The 21470-nt window shown below is 46.7% G+C and overlaps 1 protein-coding gene across 1 annotated transcript in view; it reads right to left on the bottom strand.

Annotated features, from left to right (window-relative positions):
- Positions 1 to 4110: 4110 nt before the first annotated feature.
- LOC133746885 (leucine-rich repeat-containing protein 37A-like) overlaps positions 4111 to 21470 on the bottom strand; it is a 102813-nt gene continuing 85453 nt past the window's right edge. The window contains exons 14-15 of the mRNA XM_062175123.1: positions 5832 to 5881; positions 4111 to 4204 (exon numbers count right to left, since the gene is read on the bottom strand). Of these exons, the coding sequence (XP_062031107.1) occupies positions 4111 to 4204; positions 5832 to 5881 (144 nt within the window). The remainder of the gene's footprint in view (positions 4205 to 5831; positions 5882 to 21470) is intronic.

Raw genomic sequence — 21470 nt, 5'->3', positions numbered from 1 at the left:
TTACCTCTTGAGGGGGGAATGTTAGGTAGGAAGTCAGTTATGAGCTTATGTGTGTGTGACAGGCCTAAACAGAAGACATCTATATGCATCTGCATCTCAAAGTCATCCTAACAATGTTTCAGGGGAAGCCCAGATTTCCCATCCTGCCTGCCCTGCCCCCTTCTACCTGATAACCTGCCAGGTGGAGGCCCTCACCCCTCCTGCTTCCTGCCTGATAAATCTTCCACAATCTCCCAGGTGCAGCCCAGTATCTGCATCTCAAACACCCTGCTCCCTTCCTCAGGTCTGATAACATTTGCATCCATAAAGTCCTTTGTTTCAGACCTTCAAGAGAAGTTTTTCTATTTACATCCCAAAAGCCCTTTGTTCCAAGAGGAGCAGAGGTGGGGAAGCAAGACCCATCTCCTTAAAACCCCCAGCCTCAACTGGACTGCGCGCTCAGCTCTCTGCATCTTTGCTGAGTTGCCCGCCTGGCCTGGCCTGGCCTGGCCAGGTGTACTCTCCACTCACCCATGCAGCCCCCCCCCCAGTCTGAGGGACTGGGCACTCTCTCTTCACTCACCAAGCAAAACAAAGAGCACCGCCATTTTACATATGTAAAGCACAGCCAAACTCAGTAACTTTAGCAAAACAGAACACATTGAGGGCTGCATAAACTCTTTGTGTGGTCCCAGGGGTAGATCAAACGAATACTCACAGAGGCCAGATTTCAACTACCCTCAATTCCACTCCCAACTGAGTCAAAAAAAAGAGAGAGAGAGAGCGATCCAGCAAGGAGCAAGGGAGTGAACAATCTGGGAGAGTCGGTCTTTACAAGGCTTAAACCTGAAGAATCAAGCATAGCTCTCTGGCCACACCCATCACAGCCTCTAAGGATCCAACAAAGCAGACAGCTCACTTAGAGGCATAGTATAATGAGAAAAAAAAACACCAGAGCAAAAAAAAAAAAAAAACCAAACCATAAATTATCTCCAACATGCCAAAAAACAAACATAGACACTATGACGCCCCCAAATGAACAAGACACGCCAATGCAAGATTATGAAGATGAAGAGATAGAGGAAATGCAAGAAGCGGATCTCAAAAAAATGATAAGAACATTAAGAAGTTCTCAAAAACAAATTCTTGAACTACAGAAATCCTTAATGGACAAGATAGAAAATCTCTCTCGTGAAAATGAAATATTAAGGAGGAATCAAAATGAAATGAAACAACTAGTAGAACATGAAACAGTGATAGTGACAAAAAACCACAATGAAATGAAGAACTCAATAGATCAAATGGCAAACACATTAGAGAGCCTTAAAAACAGAATGGGTGAAGCAGAAGAGAGAATATCGGAATTAGAAGACAGAGAACAGGAAAGGAAACAGTAAAATCAAAGAAAAGAAGAAGAAATCAGAAATCTAAAAAATACTGTCAGGAATCTACAGGATACTATTAAAAAACCCAACATTCGGGTTCTAGGAGTTCCTGAAGGCATGGAGAGGGAGAAAGGATTAGAAGGCCTTTTTAGTGAGATACTAGCAGAAAATTTCCCAGGTTTGGAGAAGGACAGAGACATCCTAGTACAGGAAGCTCGTAACTCTAAACTTTCAAATAAATAAATCTTTAAAAAAATACTAGCAGTTTTGGATGTGTGACTTTGGGCAGGTCACTGCCATGCCTTGAGCCCTGTTTCTTTATCTGTCAAATAATGTTAAAGGCATTTGCTCCCATGGATTGCTGGGATACGTGATACAAAAATTTAAAATGCTTGACATAGAGCCTGGCAAAAAGTAGGAAAATCCTGAATGGCAGTGGCTGCTGCCACTGCCCATTGGTTTTTGTTTTAAAAAGATTTATTTATTTATTTTAAAGGCAGAGAGAGAGAGAGAGAGAGAGAGAGAGAGGGAGGGAGGGAGGGAGAGAGAGGTTTTCCATCCACTGGTTCACTCCCCAGTTGGCTGCAATGGCCCGAGCTGAGCCAATCCAAAGCCAGGAGCCAGGAGCTTCTTCTGGGTCTCCCACATGGGAGCAGGGGCCCGAGGACTTGGGCCATGTTGCACTGCTTTCCCAGGACATAGCAGAGAGCTCGATCAGAAGTGGAGCAGCTGGGCCTTGAACCAGCTCCCATATGGGAGGCCAGCACTGCAGGTGGCAGCTTTACCCGCTATGCCACAGCGCCAGCCTCTGCACATTGTTATTAGTACCATTTTGTCTCAGGAATATTGGTTGCTTGCTGAAGTGTTTCTCACTCCCAGTGACGAACTTTGGACAGTGACTTGGGAGGTATTATGATCCAAATATTCTGACCACCCCCAAGACCCTCCGAGACCGACCAGAGGAAGGGGGTCCTCTGTGAGCCGGAGGTCTAGTCCCCCTCTGCTGACTGGTTCTCAGTGATCCAGGGGAGAGAAAGCACCAGAACACCTGGTATTTGATTTAAAAGTCTGTGCCTTGAGGATGTGTTTTCAGGTTCTTGGAGACTGACAGGTTTAAATAGATGAGTTTTCTTTTCTTTATTTATTTATTTATTTATTTTTATTAAACTTTTATTTAATGAATATAAATTTCCAAAAAGAGAGAGAAAAATATATATACAAATGTGTGTGTATGAAGACACTTATCAACTATTTGTGAAAAATGAAATTAAAAGATTAGTTTATCTTGCTGCAAAAATGTTTTGAAACCTATTCACAGGTGGGTTCTTCAAAAAGTTCATAGGAAATATATATATCATGAAAAAACAGCATGAATTTATACCAAATAGCCTTACTTTAAAAAAATAAAAGATTTATTTGAGAGACAGTATTATAGTCAGAGGAAGTGAGAAACAGAAGGAGAGAGAGGTCTTCCATCTACTGGTTTACTCTCCAACTGGCTGCAATGGCAAGAGCTACACCAATCTGATGCCAGGAGCCAGGAGCTTCTTCTGGGTTTCCCATGTGGGTACAGGGGTCTATTCATTTGGGGCATCTTCTACTTCCTTTCCAGGCCATTAGCAGAGAGCTGGATGGGAAGAAGAAAAGCCAGGACACGAACCTGTGCCCATATGGGATGCCAGCACGCAGGCAAAGAATCAACCTACTATGCCACAGCACCAGCCCCTAGACTTACTTTTTACTTAATCAATGATATTTACAAGTCTTTGAAAGTATAGCCCAATATGCATTTTATCAGAAACAAGTAAACAATCCTGATGCCAGAACAGATTAGAAACTTATTCACACAAGAGTTTCTGTGCGATGCATTATACATTGGGGTTGAGAGGTCCCGTCCTCTCAATGCATTACTTGGAGTCTTCTAATCAGACTGTCTGCTTTCGATAGTATCACAATTAGATTTACTTTTTAATTCCATTGTCTGTGAGCTTTTTGAAGTAATCTCATGTGTATATCTGTATAAATAAATATGAATATATTTGTCATATGTAAATAAACATTTAATAAGAATGCCTGCTTTATACATTGTAAACATAAGTACTCCTATTATTGGTGTTGTTATTACAATAATTATAGTTGTTGCTGAGTTGTAATTGAGTTCCTAAAACAGAAAAACAATCAACACCATGGTATATGGGATAAAATTATGTCTTTTTTTATTTTTTCTTTTTCCTTTTTAGCTCCCACACACAAGGGAAAACATGCAATATTTGTCTTTCTGTGTCTGGCTTATTTCACTCAATATGCTGTATTCCAGTTGTATCCATTTTGATGCAAATGGCACAATTTCATTCCTTTTTTTACAACTGAATAGTATTCCATTATATGTATGTGTGTGTGTATCACATTAATGAATTCCTTTAAAAATTGAAAAAAATAAATAAATAAATAGATGAGTTCTCAATACTCCTCTACTTCATGGAGGAAGAGAGGTGAGAGTTCTTGCTGGTGCTGTGCCCCTGTGGAGGGCTTGACCCCCTCCAAGGCTTCTAGAAGTGGTCCTGCTTTTCTTGCCTGTGGCCTCTGTTACTGCATATAGTAAATATTTGACAACATTTTAATTTCTCGCCACCTGGCTCGAATTGCTTATGAATATCACACCCATGAATGTAAGAAAATAAGTATTTTATAAGCACCACTGAGGTGCCAATATCAGAAAATAGGACTTGCAGGTGACAGAGGCGGGTCACTCCATGTTTTCCTCGGGGGCTTCGCTCTCTTCACCTTCTGCCAAGGACTCTGGAGGGGGCGTCTTCTCAGCGAGGCCCTCGCTGAGCTCCCTGTGAGAAGAGAGCAGAGCAAGGCTTCCTCTCCTGCTGCTCTCCCCGCCTCCCCAAGCTCAGTACGGTGAAGTGGCCCTGTCATGTACCCTGCGTCCTTGTCGAAAAGCTCTTCCTTTACGGAAGGCTCCTTGTACAGGGGCAAGTCCTCGGCTTTTTTGCGTGTGCCACCGAAAGGACTGAGCAGACGCCTCAGCCAGAGTGGCCACCTCAGCCAGAAAAAGCCCTAGGAAAGAGAAAAAGACATGTGAATTGCGCATTTTCCCTGCTGTCTCTGGCCACAGACTGCAGCCTCCTCCCATTTACCTGAGTCTCATCTTCCGAACACTTTTTAGGCTCTCATTTGTAAAAGCTCCTTGGGGAAAAAACACACAAGACCATTAGAGACTAGTGCCATTGTTCACTTCTCACAGTGTGCCTCTCCGGTCTTCCTGGGACGACACATGCACCTCAGCCATCACTGCAGTGAGCACTCACTACAAGCCGGGGTCTCAGACACAATTCCCAGGGTGCTGGGCTTCCAGGAGCCCACTGCCTGCACAGACCTGTAGTGTCTCTGGGAAGACTTTTGTCTGTCATCAGTCCCAGTGCCTTTCTTAGCCAAGTATGCTTGTGCAGTGGACACACTGCACCACCACTCCGGGCAGAAGTATTTTCTCTCCCCAGAGGCATTTGACACCTGCCCCTTTAGGATTGAGCCTCACAAGCATCATTCACTGGGGTGTATGGACAACATGCTGTGTTTCCATAGCTGCTCTAGTCCCCTATAAATTGAATCCTATGAAGCAATGCCCGAGTCCAATAGCAACGTTACCCAGCTCATAGATTTTTCTCACTGCAGGGTGTCTGTCACTGATGGAAGATGGAGTTGTGGAACCACTTTAAAGGACAAAACCAGCGTGGAAATACAGGTACCCTTTTTGAATATGATTAAAACAGAAAAAGAGTGCATTGTTTTAGCAACTGTTTGTGTCTACAGAGTGTGTGGGTATGGATTTGCAATAGAAATTATAGCGCACAGCCCAAGCTCACTATGACCAAGGGAGAAGTCCCTGGCTGGGGAGGAACCATCCTCTCTGTGATACTCAGTGGCAGTGTGACTATGGGACTAGGTATTGTCCCTTTCTCCTTTTGTTTCCTTACCATAACAGGGAGAGACAAAAGGTCTGAGAAGGTGTGAATAAAAGGCATAGGCAGCGGGGGTCTGGAAACAGTAAGTTGACAAGGTAAGTTTTCCAGCCACCTCATATGTTTTACTCTCCAGCAGCCTTGAGGGTGACTGTCCCCCTTCCCCCAGTGTGATGTGACTTTCCATAGCCCTTCTCGGAGCCTCTGGGAAGGCCTCTGGACTGGCCAGATGCCCACCAGCAGCAGGAACAGCACAGCCAAAGCCCCTCCCTAGCTGCTGTGTCTCAGAAGGACCCCTGACAGCACATGTCTCCATGTGGGTCCCGTCTCCCCAGCCGTGGCTGAGGACCAGTTTTGCTGGAATCAGACAAAACATTCGGATGGGTAGTCTGCCTCTGGCAGCGTCCTCATTCTAAAGTGAGCAGGTTTAAATAGAGGAGTTCTAAGTACTCCTCTACTTCTAAAATTCTAATGTAACAATTGTCAGACTGATACTTACGTTGAAGCTTTTTCTATGTCTTCTCTTCCTCTTCCTCTATGAGAGTAAATCTGTTTTGTAAGGAAAAGCAATCATTATTCACCATAATGATACTATCTCCAAATCGTTTACCTTCCCTTTCTTTCTCTAAAACTCTTGCCTGCCCAATAAGATAACTTTTTTTGAGGACAGGAATTCTGTCTTGTTAATAGTTCTCACTCTTCCACAGTCCTTGGTCTTGAATGCCTCTGGGTCTTAATACATTCTATTGAGAGCCATTCATCAATGAGTCCTCTTAAAAGTGGAATGGGAGTGCAACATCATGCATTTAATATATACAAATTTGGGAACATGGAAGTTGTAGTCCTTAAACAAAATAAAAAAAATCTGGAAGAAAACAAAGTGGAGTAGAAGGAAACACCCTTAACCTGCTGAAAGTATGGACCAGAAACCTAAACAATGGTGTTTTAAAGGCAAGAACAGGAGTAGGATACTTATTAGACTGCTACTAGTCATCATTGTTGAAAAGGCTGAAATCAGTGCAATAAGAAAAATAAATGGGGTATAATTACTGCAAAGGAAGAGACAAAACTGTCAACATTTGCATAGGAGATGGTGGACAACCTAAAAAAAAGCCCAAGATAATCAGCTGGCATTTTGTTGGACAAAACATGTGGGTCTGGGGAGGTGACTAGGTGCTGAGTCAGGAGAGCAGTACAGTGGATCTCCTGTTTGTTTTGCTCCACCAGTGACTAGAGGGAAAATGGAGTACAGAGCCCTTCTGTAATAGCAATAGAAAGTAATAAACTGTCTTGGAATAAACTCAACGAAAGTTGTATAAGATTTATGTGATGAGGATGCTCTTCTGAAGCCCATAAAATGTCATGTTTCTAGGGTAGCATAAAGAAGCCAGTTCTCAAATTAATCTACAAATTCAATGCAACTTAACTCAAACCCCAAGAAAACTTTTTACAAAAACCAAGAAGCTGCCATCCTTTAGGGAAAAATATATGAGAAAAACTACTAAATTTATGAAACAGATTAGAGAGAAGGAGCTTGCCCTGCACTGAAACTGTGTAGTGTTAGGGTGGGCACTGCCCGTGCTGGTCTCTTTCTCATCTCCTCTGTGCTGTTATCACTTACTTCTTGTGCCTAGACATGTCTTTTAAGAAACTTTCATTGAAGATATACAGATTTCATGGATACAGATTCAGGAACATAGTGATCCTTTCCACCTTACCCTCCCTCCCACCCACACTCCCATCCCTTATTCTTCCCCCTATTTCCATTCTTATTTTTTATGAAGATCTATTTTCAGTTAATATTATACTCCTAAGATTAACCCTACACTAAGTAAAATGTTCAACAAATAATATGAAGAAAAAAATTCACTGTTCTTCAACAGTCCAGACAAGGGCTATTTAAAATCATCCATCTCAGGGATTTTTCAGTATGGTGGCATAGGGAGGCAGCTTGCTGCTCTAGTCTAGGGGTGGATAGTTAAAAAAAAGTGGAAGGAGGGCAATCTCAGGGAAGGTTTAGGGAGAAAATGGTAGAGGAAACTCCATGCAAATTGGATGGACACTGTGGACCTATGTGGAGGGTGTGGACTTGCACAGTTTGAGATCCAAGCAGCTGAGAGCCTCAGCACCAGCTTTGGAATGTGGTGAGACCATACTGCAGCAGCTCAAGCCACTGGCAATAAAGCTGTGTGAAAAGCCAGGCATGGGTCTGGCTTGGAGCCCTGTGGAGGTGGTGTACCTGCCAACCTAGAGCAAAAAAAAAGAGGGGGGTTTCACGTTTCTCTATCCCTGACCACAGGCACTGGCATGCTGTAACTAGCCAAGAGAGGCACCATTTTGGAGATACGTAACAACTGCTCGAGCTACTGACCGCGAACCCAGCAACCAACCTAGAGGAGATGCCGGACTCTGGGAGAATTGACAGGGGGCTGGGTGCTTGTGACTGTGGGAGCCTTGTGTGGTGGGACTGTGAAAACACTGGGCTGTGTGGGAGGGTGCAGGCAACCTCCATGGAGGGAACATATTTAGAGTAGCTGGATGCAGGAATCAGCTGCAGTGCATCAGCTGAACTTATTTAGACAAAGTCTTAGACATTGAAGCAGTAGGATGCTACGTAGATCTAATGTTTCTGTAAGATAATACTTTTGTCTTTTGGCTGCGTCCATTCTCCCAAGGGCAGTGACAGTTCCTAATCTCATTGTTTCAGCAATGAGGAAAGAAATCAGTGGTAGAAGAGAGTACATCAAATCCCTGACATAATTTTGGAGAACTTCTGCCATTTTACTCCGGCCTTCTTACACTTAACCTCTCCAAATGTCCAGTCCCTTGTTATCTTGGTTCCAGTTGCACAGAGATTTTCCATACACCATCCAAAAACACAGAGTGGGTTACAATCATCATTCTTTCAGCTCTGTAGGTCGTGGTGATACAGGTAGGAAAAAGCCAGCTAGGTTAGGTTGAACTTGGATGGAAAGTGAAGGCAGGTGGCTACAAGATGGGGAGAAGGGTTTCTAATGAACATTGAGCCTGCATGCTGTTAAAGCAGACTTTGCATAAAGGCCGACTGAAATTAAGTGCAGAGAGTAAGCCTTATACAAGCAAAGGGTTGCATTTAAGAGACATGCAATTGAGAATCAAAAAAGACTGGAACCTAAAAAATATTAAGGAGATAAGAGTTTTGAGACTCTAAATGAACAAAACAAAGACACCTGGGATTGTAAATGAGCAGAGCTAAGCGGTAAAGCCAGGGATCGCAACCTAACAAGTCCAAGGCTATAAATAACAGGGACAGTGTTCAAGATGGGCCCAAAAATCATAAAGTACTAACCCAAAGGAATTTTGGGGAGGGAGAACACCTGGGCAGATTCTAGCCAAATGGGCAGAGTGAACTAAGCAAGATGGGATCTCAGCAAGATGACCATTAGTTTCTTGATTCACCCTGTCCCCTGTCCCTTGTTTTCATACTTCAGCTGCACGAGACAGTCAACCCGGGTGACTAAGGACAACTAGGACACGTGTGCCTGATCATTTCCACAGTTTTGCTCGAGTGCTGTGCTGGCAGGGTTGGCTCTGCTTCTCACATGGGTCTGCCAATCAGCCAGGGTGGCTCTGGTCCACGGGTATTCACTCTGGGGCCCAGGCTGGCCGAGGCCAGTTAAAGAACCACCAGTTAAAGAACCTCCTACAGATGTTACTCCCACCTTTTTGACAACAGGGGTGCTCAGTACTTTACGCCAGGCTGATTTTGAGGCCCATAACATTCTCAGGGAGTCTGGATATGCTGGGAAAATCAGCCAGATGCCAGTGATTTTGACACCACTGCATTTTGATCGGGACCCACTTCAGAAGCAGCCTTCATGCCAGAGATCTGTGGTTATTCGAACCTTTATTACTAGTGACTTTATGATGGGTGTCCCTGCAACGCCTGGCAGTGAAATCTCTGTGGAGGTGGTGTTAAAGATGGTCACTGAGATTAAGAAGATTCCTGGTATTTCTCAAATTATGTATGACTTAACATCAAAGCCCCCGGGAACTACTGAGTGGGAGTAATAAACTTTTTGTTTATTACTTGTTATTCTTGTTTATTATAAACTTCTTCTCACAGTGAAGGCAGAAGCACATTGGGGCCACAGAAACTCACGCGGCCCCTCCAGCCTAGGCTCAGAACCACTATGTCTTCGTTGCTTCTTCATTACATGGGCCAAAGCAAGCCACAGTCTTCCCACAATGAGACTATGGCAGGTGTGCGGATCAGGGAGGGGCAAGGAATTGGGCCAGTAAGTGCGTCTATTCCACTGTGCTGGACCCTGGTTTGAAGGTTACATGACCTGGGCCCACTCTTCTAGGGGTTGCCTGGAAATGAGTGTAGTAAAAGGCACTGTCCATCCCTCACCCCCAGTTTTCTATTGGGTCAGGAATCCTGAAAACTCAGCCTTCCTTCTCCACAAAGCCCCCGTGCCCTTCCCTCAATGCCTAACACCCAGTCTGTCCCTACGGATGATGCAGCAAGATTGCTGAGTGCGTTTTAGATGGCCCCTTCATTCTGCTCCACTGCACCCCACGATGTGATTCATTAGGAAATATAGCCTAAGATCCTAAAGTTCAGCAGATAGTGCACTAAGTGTTCACCCAAAATGCTCTTAAGAGATTGTGCCATTGAAGCTGAGTCTGTAGCCAGATCTGACACCAAATAGTGCATCTCTGCCTCATGGGGACCTCCAGAAGTAGGAGCTATGGGCAGGCACTGTGTTGTAGCAGGCTAAGCCACCTGTAGTGCCAGCATCCCATGTGGACACAGGTTCAAGTCCCAGCTGCTCCACTTCTGATCCCATTCCCTCCTAATGCACCTGGGAAGCAGCAGAAAATGGTGCAGGTCCTTGTGCCCCTGCATCCACGTGGGAGACCCGGAAGCAGCTCCTGGTTTCAGCCTGGTACAACCCCAGCTGTTGTTTGTTGTTGCAGCCATTTGGGGAGTAGACTAGCAGATAGAAAATCTCTCTCTCACTCTTGCTCTCTAACTCTGTCTTTCAAATAAATACATTAAATAAGGAAGAGGAAGAAGCAGCAGCAGCAACAACAAGAGAACAGAACAGGTTAGTGAAATTTCTTTCTCTAGAGGCCATTTGGACCTGGGAAATTTTATTTAAAGACTTTTATTTACTTATTTGAGAGGAAGAGTTACAGACAGTGAGAGGGAGAGGAGACAGAAAGAAAGGTCTTTCTTCCACTGGCTCATTCCCAAATAACAGCAAAGGCCAGAGCTGTGCCAATCCAATGCCAGGAGCCAGGAGCTTCTTCCAGGTCTCCCACACAGGTGCAGGGACCCAAGGACGTGGGCCATCTTCTACTGCTTTCCCAGGCCACAGCAGAGAACCATATTGGAAGAAGAGCAGCTGGGACTCGAACTGGATGCTGATGCCGCAGAGGATTAAACTACTGCACCACAGTGCTGGCCCCTGGGACCTGGGAAATTTTAAAGTTTCTCACAAGCAGAAATATCCTAAGAGCAGGCTGTCTCAAGGCCCAAAATTAGCCAGAGATCCACAAGGCTTCAGGATAACTGAGAGGTAGTGAGAGTCACCACCAGTGAGCAGTCACCCCATTGCTGCACAGTGCCGCTTGGCCACATCAGGACAGGAGCAAGATCAGCCACAGGTGCTCCACCTTAACTGCCGTCTTTCTCAGAAGACCTTGCTCTTTAAAGGAGAACCATTAAAAAAGACCAATCACTGCTGAATTCAGGGCACAGGCCACATACACTGAATGTATTTTAGGGCAGTGGCTCATGATAAATTGTTTCCCAAGTTCCTCAAAGGTACTGTCAGTGTCAAGCTCTCTCGGGCCCAGGCTGATAACTATGGAAGTGTGGGGAATTGCAGTTGTTGTGAGGTACTTGTTTATGATACATGTGGACTCTTAGGGCTTATTATAAAAGTGAAGGCCTATGGCTCTCCAGACTGAGAAAGGATCGCCTCTGTGAATAATAAGAGGATGCAGCAGTTATAAAAAATTAAATAGACTGTGACAGTCTGTCTCCTAGATATATAGGTGTGTTAAGTGAACAAAGCCCTATGGTAGTGTGGGGGTAAAGCATGCTACTATCTTAGCTTTCTGTTGCTACAGCAAAATACCTAAGACTGGGTGATTTATAAAGAAGCTCATTTGGCTCATGGTTCTAGTACCTGGGAAGTCCAAGACCATGGTGCAGATGTCTGCTCAGCATCCGCTGGGGGCCCTCTTACTGCATTAGAACACGACACAGAGCATCACATGCTGGGACATAGCATATATGCTGGCGCAGGTCCCTCTTTCTAAAATGCTGCTAATGCCGATGGGGCTCCCTCTGTCCTGACCTCATCCAATCCTAAGTACCTCCCAAAGCCTCTACCTCCAAACACCATCAACACAGGAGTTTTGGAATTCAGTTTCTATTTTTTTTTTATTTTTTGACATGCAGAGTGGACAGTGAGAGACAGAGAGAAAGGTCTTCCTTTACCGTTAGTTCACCCTCCAATGGCCACTGCGGTCAGTGCGTTGCGGCCAGTGCACCGCACTGATCCGAAGCCGGGAGCCAGGTGCTTCTCCTGGTCTCCCATGCAGGTGCAGGGCCGAAAGACCTGGGCCATCCTCCACTACACTCCCAGGCCATAGCAGAGAGCTGGACAGGAAGAGGGGCAACTGGGACAGAATCCGGCGCCCCAACCAGGACTAGAACCCGGTGTGCCAGCGCCGCAAGGCAGAGGATTAGCCTATTGAGCCACAGCGCTGGCCTGGAATTCAGTTTCTAATATATGAACTTTGTGAGGACACAGTCCAACAACGGCAACTTCTGTATGCTCTGCATTATCTGTATAGAACTTTAGGATCCAATACAGCGGCCACTAGCCACATATGGCTGTTTCAGTGTGAATTTGAAAGTCAGTTCCAAAGTCACAATCAGCCATCTTTTTTTTAACTTTTACTTAATTATTTTCATTTGAGGTGAAAGGCAGAGAAACAGAGACAGAAGGGACAGATCTTCCATCTGCTGGTTCACTTCCCCAAACGCCTGCAACAGCTGGGGCTGGGCCAGGCAGAACCCAGCAGCCCAGAATTCAGTCCAGGTCTCCCACATGGGTGGCAGGAACTAAGCACCTAAGCCATCATCTGCTGCCTCCCAGAGTCTGCGTTTGCAGGAAGCTGAAATCAGAAGCAGAACCATGGTCTGAACCAGGCATTCTGACCTGAGATGTGGTCATCCCAAGTGCCAGCTGTAACACTGAGCCCAAGGCTCACCCCAGAGGTAGGGGTTTCCAAAAGGAAAGTGAAGGGCCTTCTCAGATCAAACCAAAGGTTGAGGAGGCTACCAGAACGAGAGAGAGAGAGAACCAGGAAGTGGCATAATGAGAACCTATGTGCTCACGTGTAACCCTGTAACAACACTCTAGCAACCCTGTAGCCTTAATACCCCCATCAGAATGTAGGTAACCGTATGAGGGGGACAAAGAAAGTAAGAGAGTAAAGCAATGACCCACTTTGCTCGGGGCTCAGCCTTTGACTGCTTTCCTGCTATGAGCTTCGGTGTCCTGCCTGTTCGAGAACCCCACAACATTTCTAGGGGCTTGTGTCCAGGATTCAGAGATGGGGTTTCCACCTCTTTTGTTGCTGGGGTATGATACCCCCACCCCAGGACGCTGATAGAGGTGACCTTGCCGGGTGCCTGTGGGCAGATTAATCCATACGTGACTCACCGTCCTGGTGTGCCGGGGTAGGGCCCTGGGAGCACAGAGGAACCCAATGTGGCACAAGGAACCAGCCAAGGGAAAGACAGCTGCCAAAGGCAAGGGGGCGGTTGGAATGGTGGGAGGGAAAAAGGTAACAACCCGGGTTCCTTCATTTTGGTTTTAGTGAGCCTGCCCCTAAGAGGCAGAAGGGCAGCTTGATGTCACCCACTCCCAGAGTTGCCAGAGTACTCTCCGTCACAGGAGACAGGAGACCAAACCGCAACTGGGGACCGGCACTGTGGCTTAGCAGGTAAAGCTGCTGCCTGCAGTATCAGCATCCCACATAAACACCAGTTCGAGACCCAGCTGCTCCACTTCCAATCCAGCTCTCTGCTCTGGCCTGGGAAAGCAGTAGAAAATGGCCCAGGTCCTTGGGCCCCTGCACCTGCATGAGTTCCAGCTGTTGCAGCCAATTGGGGAGTGAACCAGTGGATAGAAAACCTCTCTCTCTCTTCCTCTCTCTCTCTCTCTCTCTCTCTCTCTCTCTCTGCCTCTCCTCCTCTCTGTAACTGACTTTCAAATAAATAAATCTTTAAAAAAAAGAAAGAAAGAAAAGAAATTGCAACTGCACACCGCTGAGAGAGGAAAAAAATAGATGTGCTAGGCAGTGGAAGGAAAAAAAAAGTGCCAGGCAAAAGCACTGGGCGGTGGGTGGATTGGAGATGACAATTCTAAGGCACAGGGCATCGAGTAAACGGTCACTAAATGAGCTGGACTGACTCTGAATTCTGACTGAAAACAAAGCCCGAGGTAGTTTAATCTTCTCTCTCTCTCTCTCTCTCTCTCTCTCTCTCTCTCTCTCTCTCTCTCTGGTTTGTAGCATGTTACCTCGCCCCTCTGCTGGGAGAGGGGACAAGGAAGGCCAGTTGTCTCTCGGCCAGGGCAGCAATACTCAAGTTGATAGAGGCAGGCGCATGGGATTAAACTGATTAGATTTACGAGCTGGAGACCACGCCTTCAGCCTGCCCCCTTTTGTGATCTAATGCCAATACCTGACCTCACCTGTACATCCACCTGCCAATAAGACTACGTAACCACTCCCCCTGAGAACGAAAGGCCTGGAGCACTGTGGGCCCTCCCTTGCCGTTCTTTACCTCCGGGCGTGGGACCTCTTAGCCGAGCTGGGCTACCTGTAGCTGCTCCCAATCACACACTTTGCTCCACGTGGCTCCCAGCCTGCTCTCTGCCTGGTATGGACCCAGCCTGTGCTCCCAGACTTCTTCTAAATAAAGCCCTCACTTTCTGTGTATGTCTTTCACTGAATAAATGTTAAAAACTTACCATGTCATCAGCGCAGCGCTGGTTGTAGTGGCCATTTGGGGAGTGAACCAATGGAAGGAAGACCTTTCTCTGTCTCTCTCACTATCAAATAAAAAAAATTTTTTTAAAAAAATACCATGTCACCTGGATTATTGGAGTTGATATTCAGAATTCTTATCTGAATAGACAGCAAGAACTCTCAAAATATTAATACTAAATTTATTAATAAGGCTGTTCGATAATAAAGTCTCCCAGATGTAAGCTGACAATTTCCAGTGGGCTTGTCACCATAGCACACGGGCCCTGGCCCACAGTCACCCTTGGGAACTGTCTTGCAGCTGCCTGGATACATGTCTGTTTCAGAGACGGTCCCAAGTAGCTGACTGTTGACTAGGTGCCTATGTTTGCTGGGTGGGGAAAAAAACTTGCTTGTAAAACCCTTTCGTCCTAAAGTAAAATCGCTAGATTAGTTTAGACTGAAAAGGGAAAGATAAGACAGAAATACCTAAAGGCTTCAGTAAGTTACCAAAGGCATAAAAAGGCCCATAACATTAGAAAAAAAATTTTTGAGAAAAATACTGTTTACAGGGTTTTCTAAAAGTAAACATTGAGGCAGGCGCTGTGGCACAGTGGGTTAACACCCTGGCCTGAAGCGCCAGCATCCCATATAGGTGCTGGTTTGAGAGCCAGCTGCTCCACTTCCGATCCAGCTCTCTGCTATGGCCTGGAAATCAATAGAAGATGGCCCAAGTCCTTGGGCCCCTGCACTCACATGAGAGACCCAGAAGAAGTTCCTGGAACCTGGCTTTGGATCGGCACAGTTCCGACAATTGTGGCCAACTGGGAGGTGAACCGGCAGATGGAAGACCTCTCTCTGCCTCTCCTCTCTCCGTGTAACTCTGACTTTCAAATAAATAAATAAATCTTTAAATGTAAACATTAATGTCAAAGGTAAAGTTACATAAAATTAAAGTCTAATCTGCTAAAGCAATGAGGTTTTTAAAATATATGCATAAAAATATCAATATGTTAACAAATCTAAAAATTGTTTTTTAAAGATTTATTTATTTGAAAGTCAGAGTTAAACAGAGAGAGAAGGAGAGCTAGAAGAGAGAAAGGTCTTCCATCCGCTGGTTCATTCCCCAATTCACCGCAACAGCTGGGGCTGTGCTAATCTGAAGCCAGGAGCTTCTTCCAGGTCTCCCACGTGGGTGCAGGGATCCAAGGACTTGGGGCATCTTCTACTGCTTTCCTAGGCCACAGCAGAGAGCTGGATTGGAAGTGAAGCAGCCAGGACACAAACTAGTGCCTATATGGGATGCCAGCACTGCAGGTAGCGGCTTTACCTGCTACGCCACAGCACCAGCCCTAAAAATTGTCTTGATCTTAAACTTTAAAACTGTTTTTGCAAACAACTGCAATATCTCCTTTTAATAATTTTCTTCTTGATTGGTTATTCTGACAATTTTCCAGTCAGAGAGTTCTTTTCTGGTTCTGACTGAAAAGCGCTGAGTTTTATAAGAGTTAAAAGAGGAGGTGTCACTTTCGGCAGACACAGGGCGAGGGGGGATCTTCTATCCACTGTATCATTCCCTAGATGGCCACAATGGCTGGAACTGCGCCAATCCAAAGCCAGGAGCCAGGAGCTTCTTCTAGGTCTCTCACATGGATGCAGGGGCCCAAGGACTTGGGCCATCCTCTACTGCTTTCCCAGGCCATAACCAAGAGCTAGATTGGAAGTAGAGCAGCCAGGACTCACACCTGTGCACATATGGGATGTCAGCATTGCAGGCAGCAGCTTTACCCACTACACCACAGAGACGGCCCCCTCTTAGTGATTTTCTGTCTGGTTGATTGATCAATTAATGAAAGTGGAGTGCTGAAATCCCCATTACTAATGTATTGGAGTCTATGTTTCCCTTTTGATCCATTAACATTTCCTTTAAAAAGCCAGGTTACCTGTAGTCAGGTGCATATACATTTATAATAGTCACATCTTCCTGTTGAATTGATCCCTAAATCATTACAAAGTGCCCTGCTTCATCTCTTTTCAGTTTTTGTATTAAAGTCTATTTTGTCTGATATTAGGATGGTTACACCAACTCTTTTTTGGTTTTTGTTAGCATAGACATTTTCCATCCTTTCACTTTCAGTCTGTGTGTATCTATGTTGGTGAGATGTGTTTCTTGCAGGCAGCAAATAGATGGGCCTTGTTTTTTAAACCATTCAGCCAATCTGTATCTTTTAATTGGAGAGTTGAGGCTAATTTTTCATTCAAGGTGACTATTGATAAGTAACAACTTGGCCCTCGTATTTTTCCAATAATATCTCTATTATTTACTTTGGATTTCCTTTTTACCTTTACTGGGGGGTTTTCTGCCTTCACCTGCTTTCATAGTGGTGACCATGTTTCTGTGTTTCTGTGCATAGCACATCCTTAAGCATCTTTTGTAAGGTGGGACAAGTGGTGACAATTTCAATTTGTTTGTTACGGAAGGTCTTTATTTCACCTTCATTCATAAATGAGAGCTTTGCAGGGTATAGTATTTGCAGGGTTAACAGTCTTTTTCTCCTAAGGCTTGTACTGTCTCTCCATTCTCTCCTCACATTCTCTCTGGGTGTGGTAGAACTTAATAGCCAGCTATTCCTTACACCTTCTCAAGTAGCCACCAAGTCCCCAAGGTCTCAGCATACAAGGATCTCACAGTCGCCAAATCCAAAGGGCACTGCTGGTGCAGGTGCCCCTCTGTCCCTTGTAGCTGCCCAGTCACCTCCCAGCCAAGCTCTGAGGCAGTGGGGGCCGAGAGCTGTTCCCTCCACTGGAAGCTCTGGATCACATGCACACACTACAGCCACTGGCCCAACACCTGCCACTGCTGCCACCCGCACTGTGTTCAGGTGCCCCATCTCAGTGAACGCCTGCAGGCTTCCGCAGTTGTTGCCCTTTTGCAAAATAGCACCCGCCCTCTCCCAGCCAGACTGCACGTTCTGTTTTGGAGAGACTGATTTGAATCAAACGTCTCCCTCCACTTCCTCTGGGACCACAGGTGACGCCAGCAACCACAGCCCCCATGGCTCTAGTCCAGACCCGTGCCATGCTCTCTCTCCTGCTCTATGCCCACAGATCTGTGCAAACTGGCCTCCCGTCCATCTCTACAGTGTTGCCAGCTCCAGCTCACTGCCGCTGCCACTGCACAGGCTGCACATGTCAGCACTCCCCACACAGGTTCATGCCATTTCACCTCCTCCCCGGGACTTCCTAGGCACTTTTCCTTCCAATTCTCGGCCAGGAATGTACTTCCTACACTTTGCTCCTCACTGTTTACCCCTAGCCCTGCAGAGCACGCAGCTCCCTAACCCATCTCTATAATGGCTTTTACTTACACCTTGAAACCTGGAATCCTGGGGTTACCTTATTTATAGCTAAGCATTTATACACTGTCTACTACCATGAGGAAAAAACCATAGTGAGGAACAACAATAATTACAAATCTCCACTAGCTGTTCCACACTGGCACAATCTGGTAGGATAATCTGAGGAAGGTTTTCAGTTGACAAAAGCAGTCTTGGACAATTCCGTCCTTTCCACTTCATTATACCACTTATCACTTCAGCCCTACGAATTATTCACTTCCTATCCCTACAGGAAACAGGATCTAATAATCCATCAGCAATCTCTTCCAATTCATATAAAATTGCATGTCACCCTTACAGTAAAATGTAATATATCCTAGCTCCTCTTATTGTTTTTCTTCCTCACCCTAGTCTTATTTTCTCTTGACCTGCTGAGAGACCCTGACAATAATACCCCAGCAAACCCCCATATACTCTTTCCCATACTAAACCAGACTATTCGATCCACCTATGCAATCCTATGATCAATCCCAAATAAACTAGGCAGTGCCCTAACCCTAGCAGCCTCAATCCTATTTCTACCCATTATTCGTATCTTCAACTATCAAAACAATGAAGCACAATATCCTTCCCTCTAAGCCAACGCTTATTCTAAATTATACTAGCAAAGCTCTTCACACCCAAGTGAATCAGAGGGCCCCTTCTTTTCAGACAAACAGAAGCGATTATGTAAGTCCTCTAGCTAAAGACAGGAGGAAACCCAGGACCGACCTGAAACTACACAGGGGTAAGGTTGTCTAGGGAAAGAATACCAGGGTGAATAAATTTCAAATCCTACCATGGGGTCATTTCAACTTCTGGGCTTCAACAAACAAAAGGGACTAAAAAGAAGAGCAAGACGGGATGAGGACGAATCATGAACATCGGGAGTAGCAAGGAGTTTCTTCTGAGCAGCTACTGAGAGGCAGGGAGACGAAGACCAAGGAACAGCCCAAGTTGCAGCCAGGAAGTCACAGCTGACTGACGGAGCTAAGGTTTAGTTTATCACATGTCTATGAGAGGACTGTGAAGAATATGACTCTGGACAGGGATTTGTTGTCTGACTCTTAAAACCAAAAATCACAAATGGAGATTTTTTTCCCATCCACTAACATATGTGAAAACCACTGCGAACAAGACTGGTGAAGAACAATGGTCCCTGTCCTCTGTCATATTTACTTGGCCCAAAAAGTACCACGACTAAAACTATTTCAAGATTTTAAAACATATTTTAAAGGAAAAAAATCAGGCTTATGGAGTCAGGCAAAGTCTTTACAATGTTGCAACCGTCTGCAAAAAGATACTATGTAATATCATTAATTCTTAAAATTTTGGAACTTCCTTAAAAAAATCAGGTTGCTTATTCTACCAACAGAATCCTGACAGTCCTGGAAACATGAATGAAATGGCAGCATAGAAACATGAATGAAAGGTCTAAAGATTTTTAGATGACCATTCTCTTTTTATAAAGCCACACTCACAATGAGAGTGGATTAGGAACCGACTCATGCAGTTAGGGGAATGCGGCGGACCTGAGACAGAATCCGAGGTCCATGGGTGACTGGCACCCAACCATCCATTTGGGGGGTCCCAGTAAAATGTACTGAGTAGGATGACCTTCAGGGAAAACTTAATTAGCTGAGGATGCCGGAAGAACCCTGAGACCAAGCAACGGCCGCGAGCAGGCACGTCCTGGCTGAGCAAGTGAGACTAGAACCATTTTTACAACTCTTGTCCACTAAGTACAACCATAACCCGCGGAAATACCACGGACACACCAAGATAAGAACACTGGAATGTGGTAGGACCCATAGTACAACGGTAGGGCACCTTGTTCCCACCCTACCAACAGGAGGAGACCAACTTGGGGGACCCCCAACTACCGCCACGTAGGTGCTTCCTCCAGGAGCCACCTGACCACACCAGGCACCCTCAGTGTCCACGCCCCGCGGGCACCGCCCGGACCCCGGGGCGGCCGCCCCGCTCCCTCCTCAGAGGCCGAGGCCGCCAGGCGCCATCTCCGCAGGCGCCCTGCCCGGCCGGGGCTGCGCCGAGAGGAGCCACGCGGACGCCGGCACGACGCACGCACGCCCGGGGCCCTCGCTCTCCCTTCCCGGCTCCCGCTCCGGACGGCGTCAGGGCCGACGGCGCCGCTCCGGCCGCGGACACCGGGACTCGCCAGGCCTGAGGAGCCGGGAGGACGGCGCCGCGCGGACGCGGGAAAGCTCTGGGGCCATGGGCCGCACCTGCGCCCTCACCTGGCGCACGACCGCGGGCCGCCCTTCCTGCCGGCCACACCCGCTGCCGCTCGCTCGCTCGCCGCCCTGTCCGGGGTCGGGGCTGGGGCTCCGGACGGCCCTCGGGCTGTAACTGAAAACAGCACCTGAACCGTTGCCCATTAGACAAAACGGCCGTTGCAACGCTAAGTAGCCTATTTATAGACTCACTATTCAAATGACGGCTCAGAGAGGGAATCGGATTGGATGGAACGAAACAGTACCAACCAATCAGAAAGCAAAGATCGCGCCTATGCAAATATGGACCATCGCTGGTCTGCTCTGCTGCCCCTTGTGGCCAAGGGCAGAAATGCAGAGCTGAGCCCCTTGCGCCTGCGCCTTGTGGCCACCAGAGTCCTGCTCCCAGGTGCTGGCCCTTCCAGTAGAGTGCTGTGCAGAATCTTGCTGTCAGCATCACTGAGGATGTGCTGCCTTTCAAAGCACAAGGACACGGGGCCCTAGGCAGTGGCGTCACCCAGATCTTGTTTTAAGAGCCAGTTTTCCGTCCAGCACTGTGACGTGGCAGGTTCGAGTCCCGACTGCTCCACTTCCCATCCAGCTCGCTGCTAATGGCCCGAGAAAAACAGAGGAAGAGATCCCAAGTATTGGGGCCCCTGCCACCCACGTGGGAGACCCAGAAGCTCCTGGCTTCTGTCTGGCCCAGACCAGGGCCATTGCAGCCATTTTGGGAGTGAAGCAGAGGATGGAAGCTATCTCTCCCTCCTTCTCTCTCTCTCTCGCTCTCTCTCGCTCTTGCTCTCTCTCTCTCTCTCTCTTCCTTCCTCCCTCTCTCCCTCCCTCCCCCCTTTCTGTCTCTGCAACTCTTTTAAATAAATCTTTAGAAAAAAAAAGACAAAGTTCCCAACTGAGCCAGAGGCTGGCGGACACCAGGTACAGAACAGTGTTTTTGGCTGGCGCCATGGCTCACAAGGCTAATCCTCCACCTGCGACGCCGGCACCCTGGATTCTATCCCGGTCGGGGTGCCGGATTCTGTCCCGGTTGCCCCTCTTCCAGGCCAGCTCTCTGAATGCAGTGGAGGATGGCCCAAGTGTTTGGGCCCTGCACCCGCATAGGAGACCAGGAGAAGCACTTGGCTCCTGGCTTCGGATCAGCGTGGTGTGCCAGCCGCAGCGGCCATTGAGGGGTGAACCAACGGAAAAGGAAGACCTTTCTCTCTGTCTCTCTCTCTCACTGTCCACTCTGCAAGTCAAATAAATAAATAAATAAAAGAACCTGTTTTGACCTGGTGGTGTTCACAAGAGGGCGAGAGCGAGAGCAGAGGGCTGGAATGAAGAAGGTGGCGCTGCATGAGAGTAGCCCCCTAAAACAAGGTGGCTCCCACTTGGACAACAGGAGGACCTGGGCCTCTGTGTTGGAGAGAAAATCTGCCAGTGTGGCAGTCAGAGATCGTCAGATCCTCGACGTAGACCCATCATCCCGAGAGG

This window comes from Lepus europaeus, chromosome 18, assembly GCF_033115175.1.
Source record: "Lepus europaeus isolate LE1 chromosome 18, mLepTim1.pri, whole genome shotgun sequence".
Taxonomy (NCBI): domain Eukaryota; kingdom Metazoa; phylum Chordata; class Mammalia; order Lagomorpha; family Leporidae; genus Lepus; species Lepus europaeus.
Note: the sequence above shows the minus strand (reverse complement) of the source record. Positions and strands in the feature narration are given on the sequence as shown.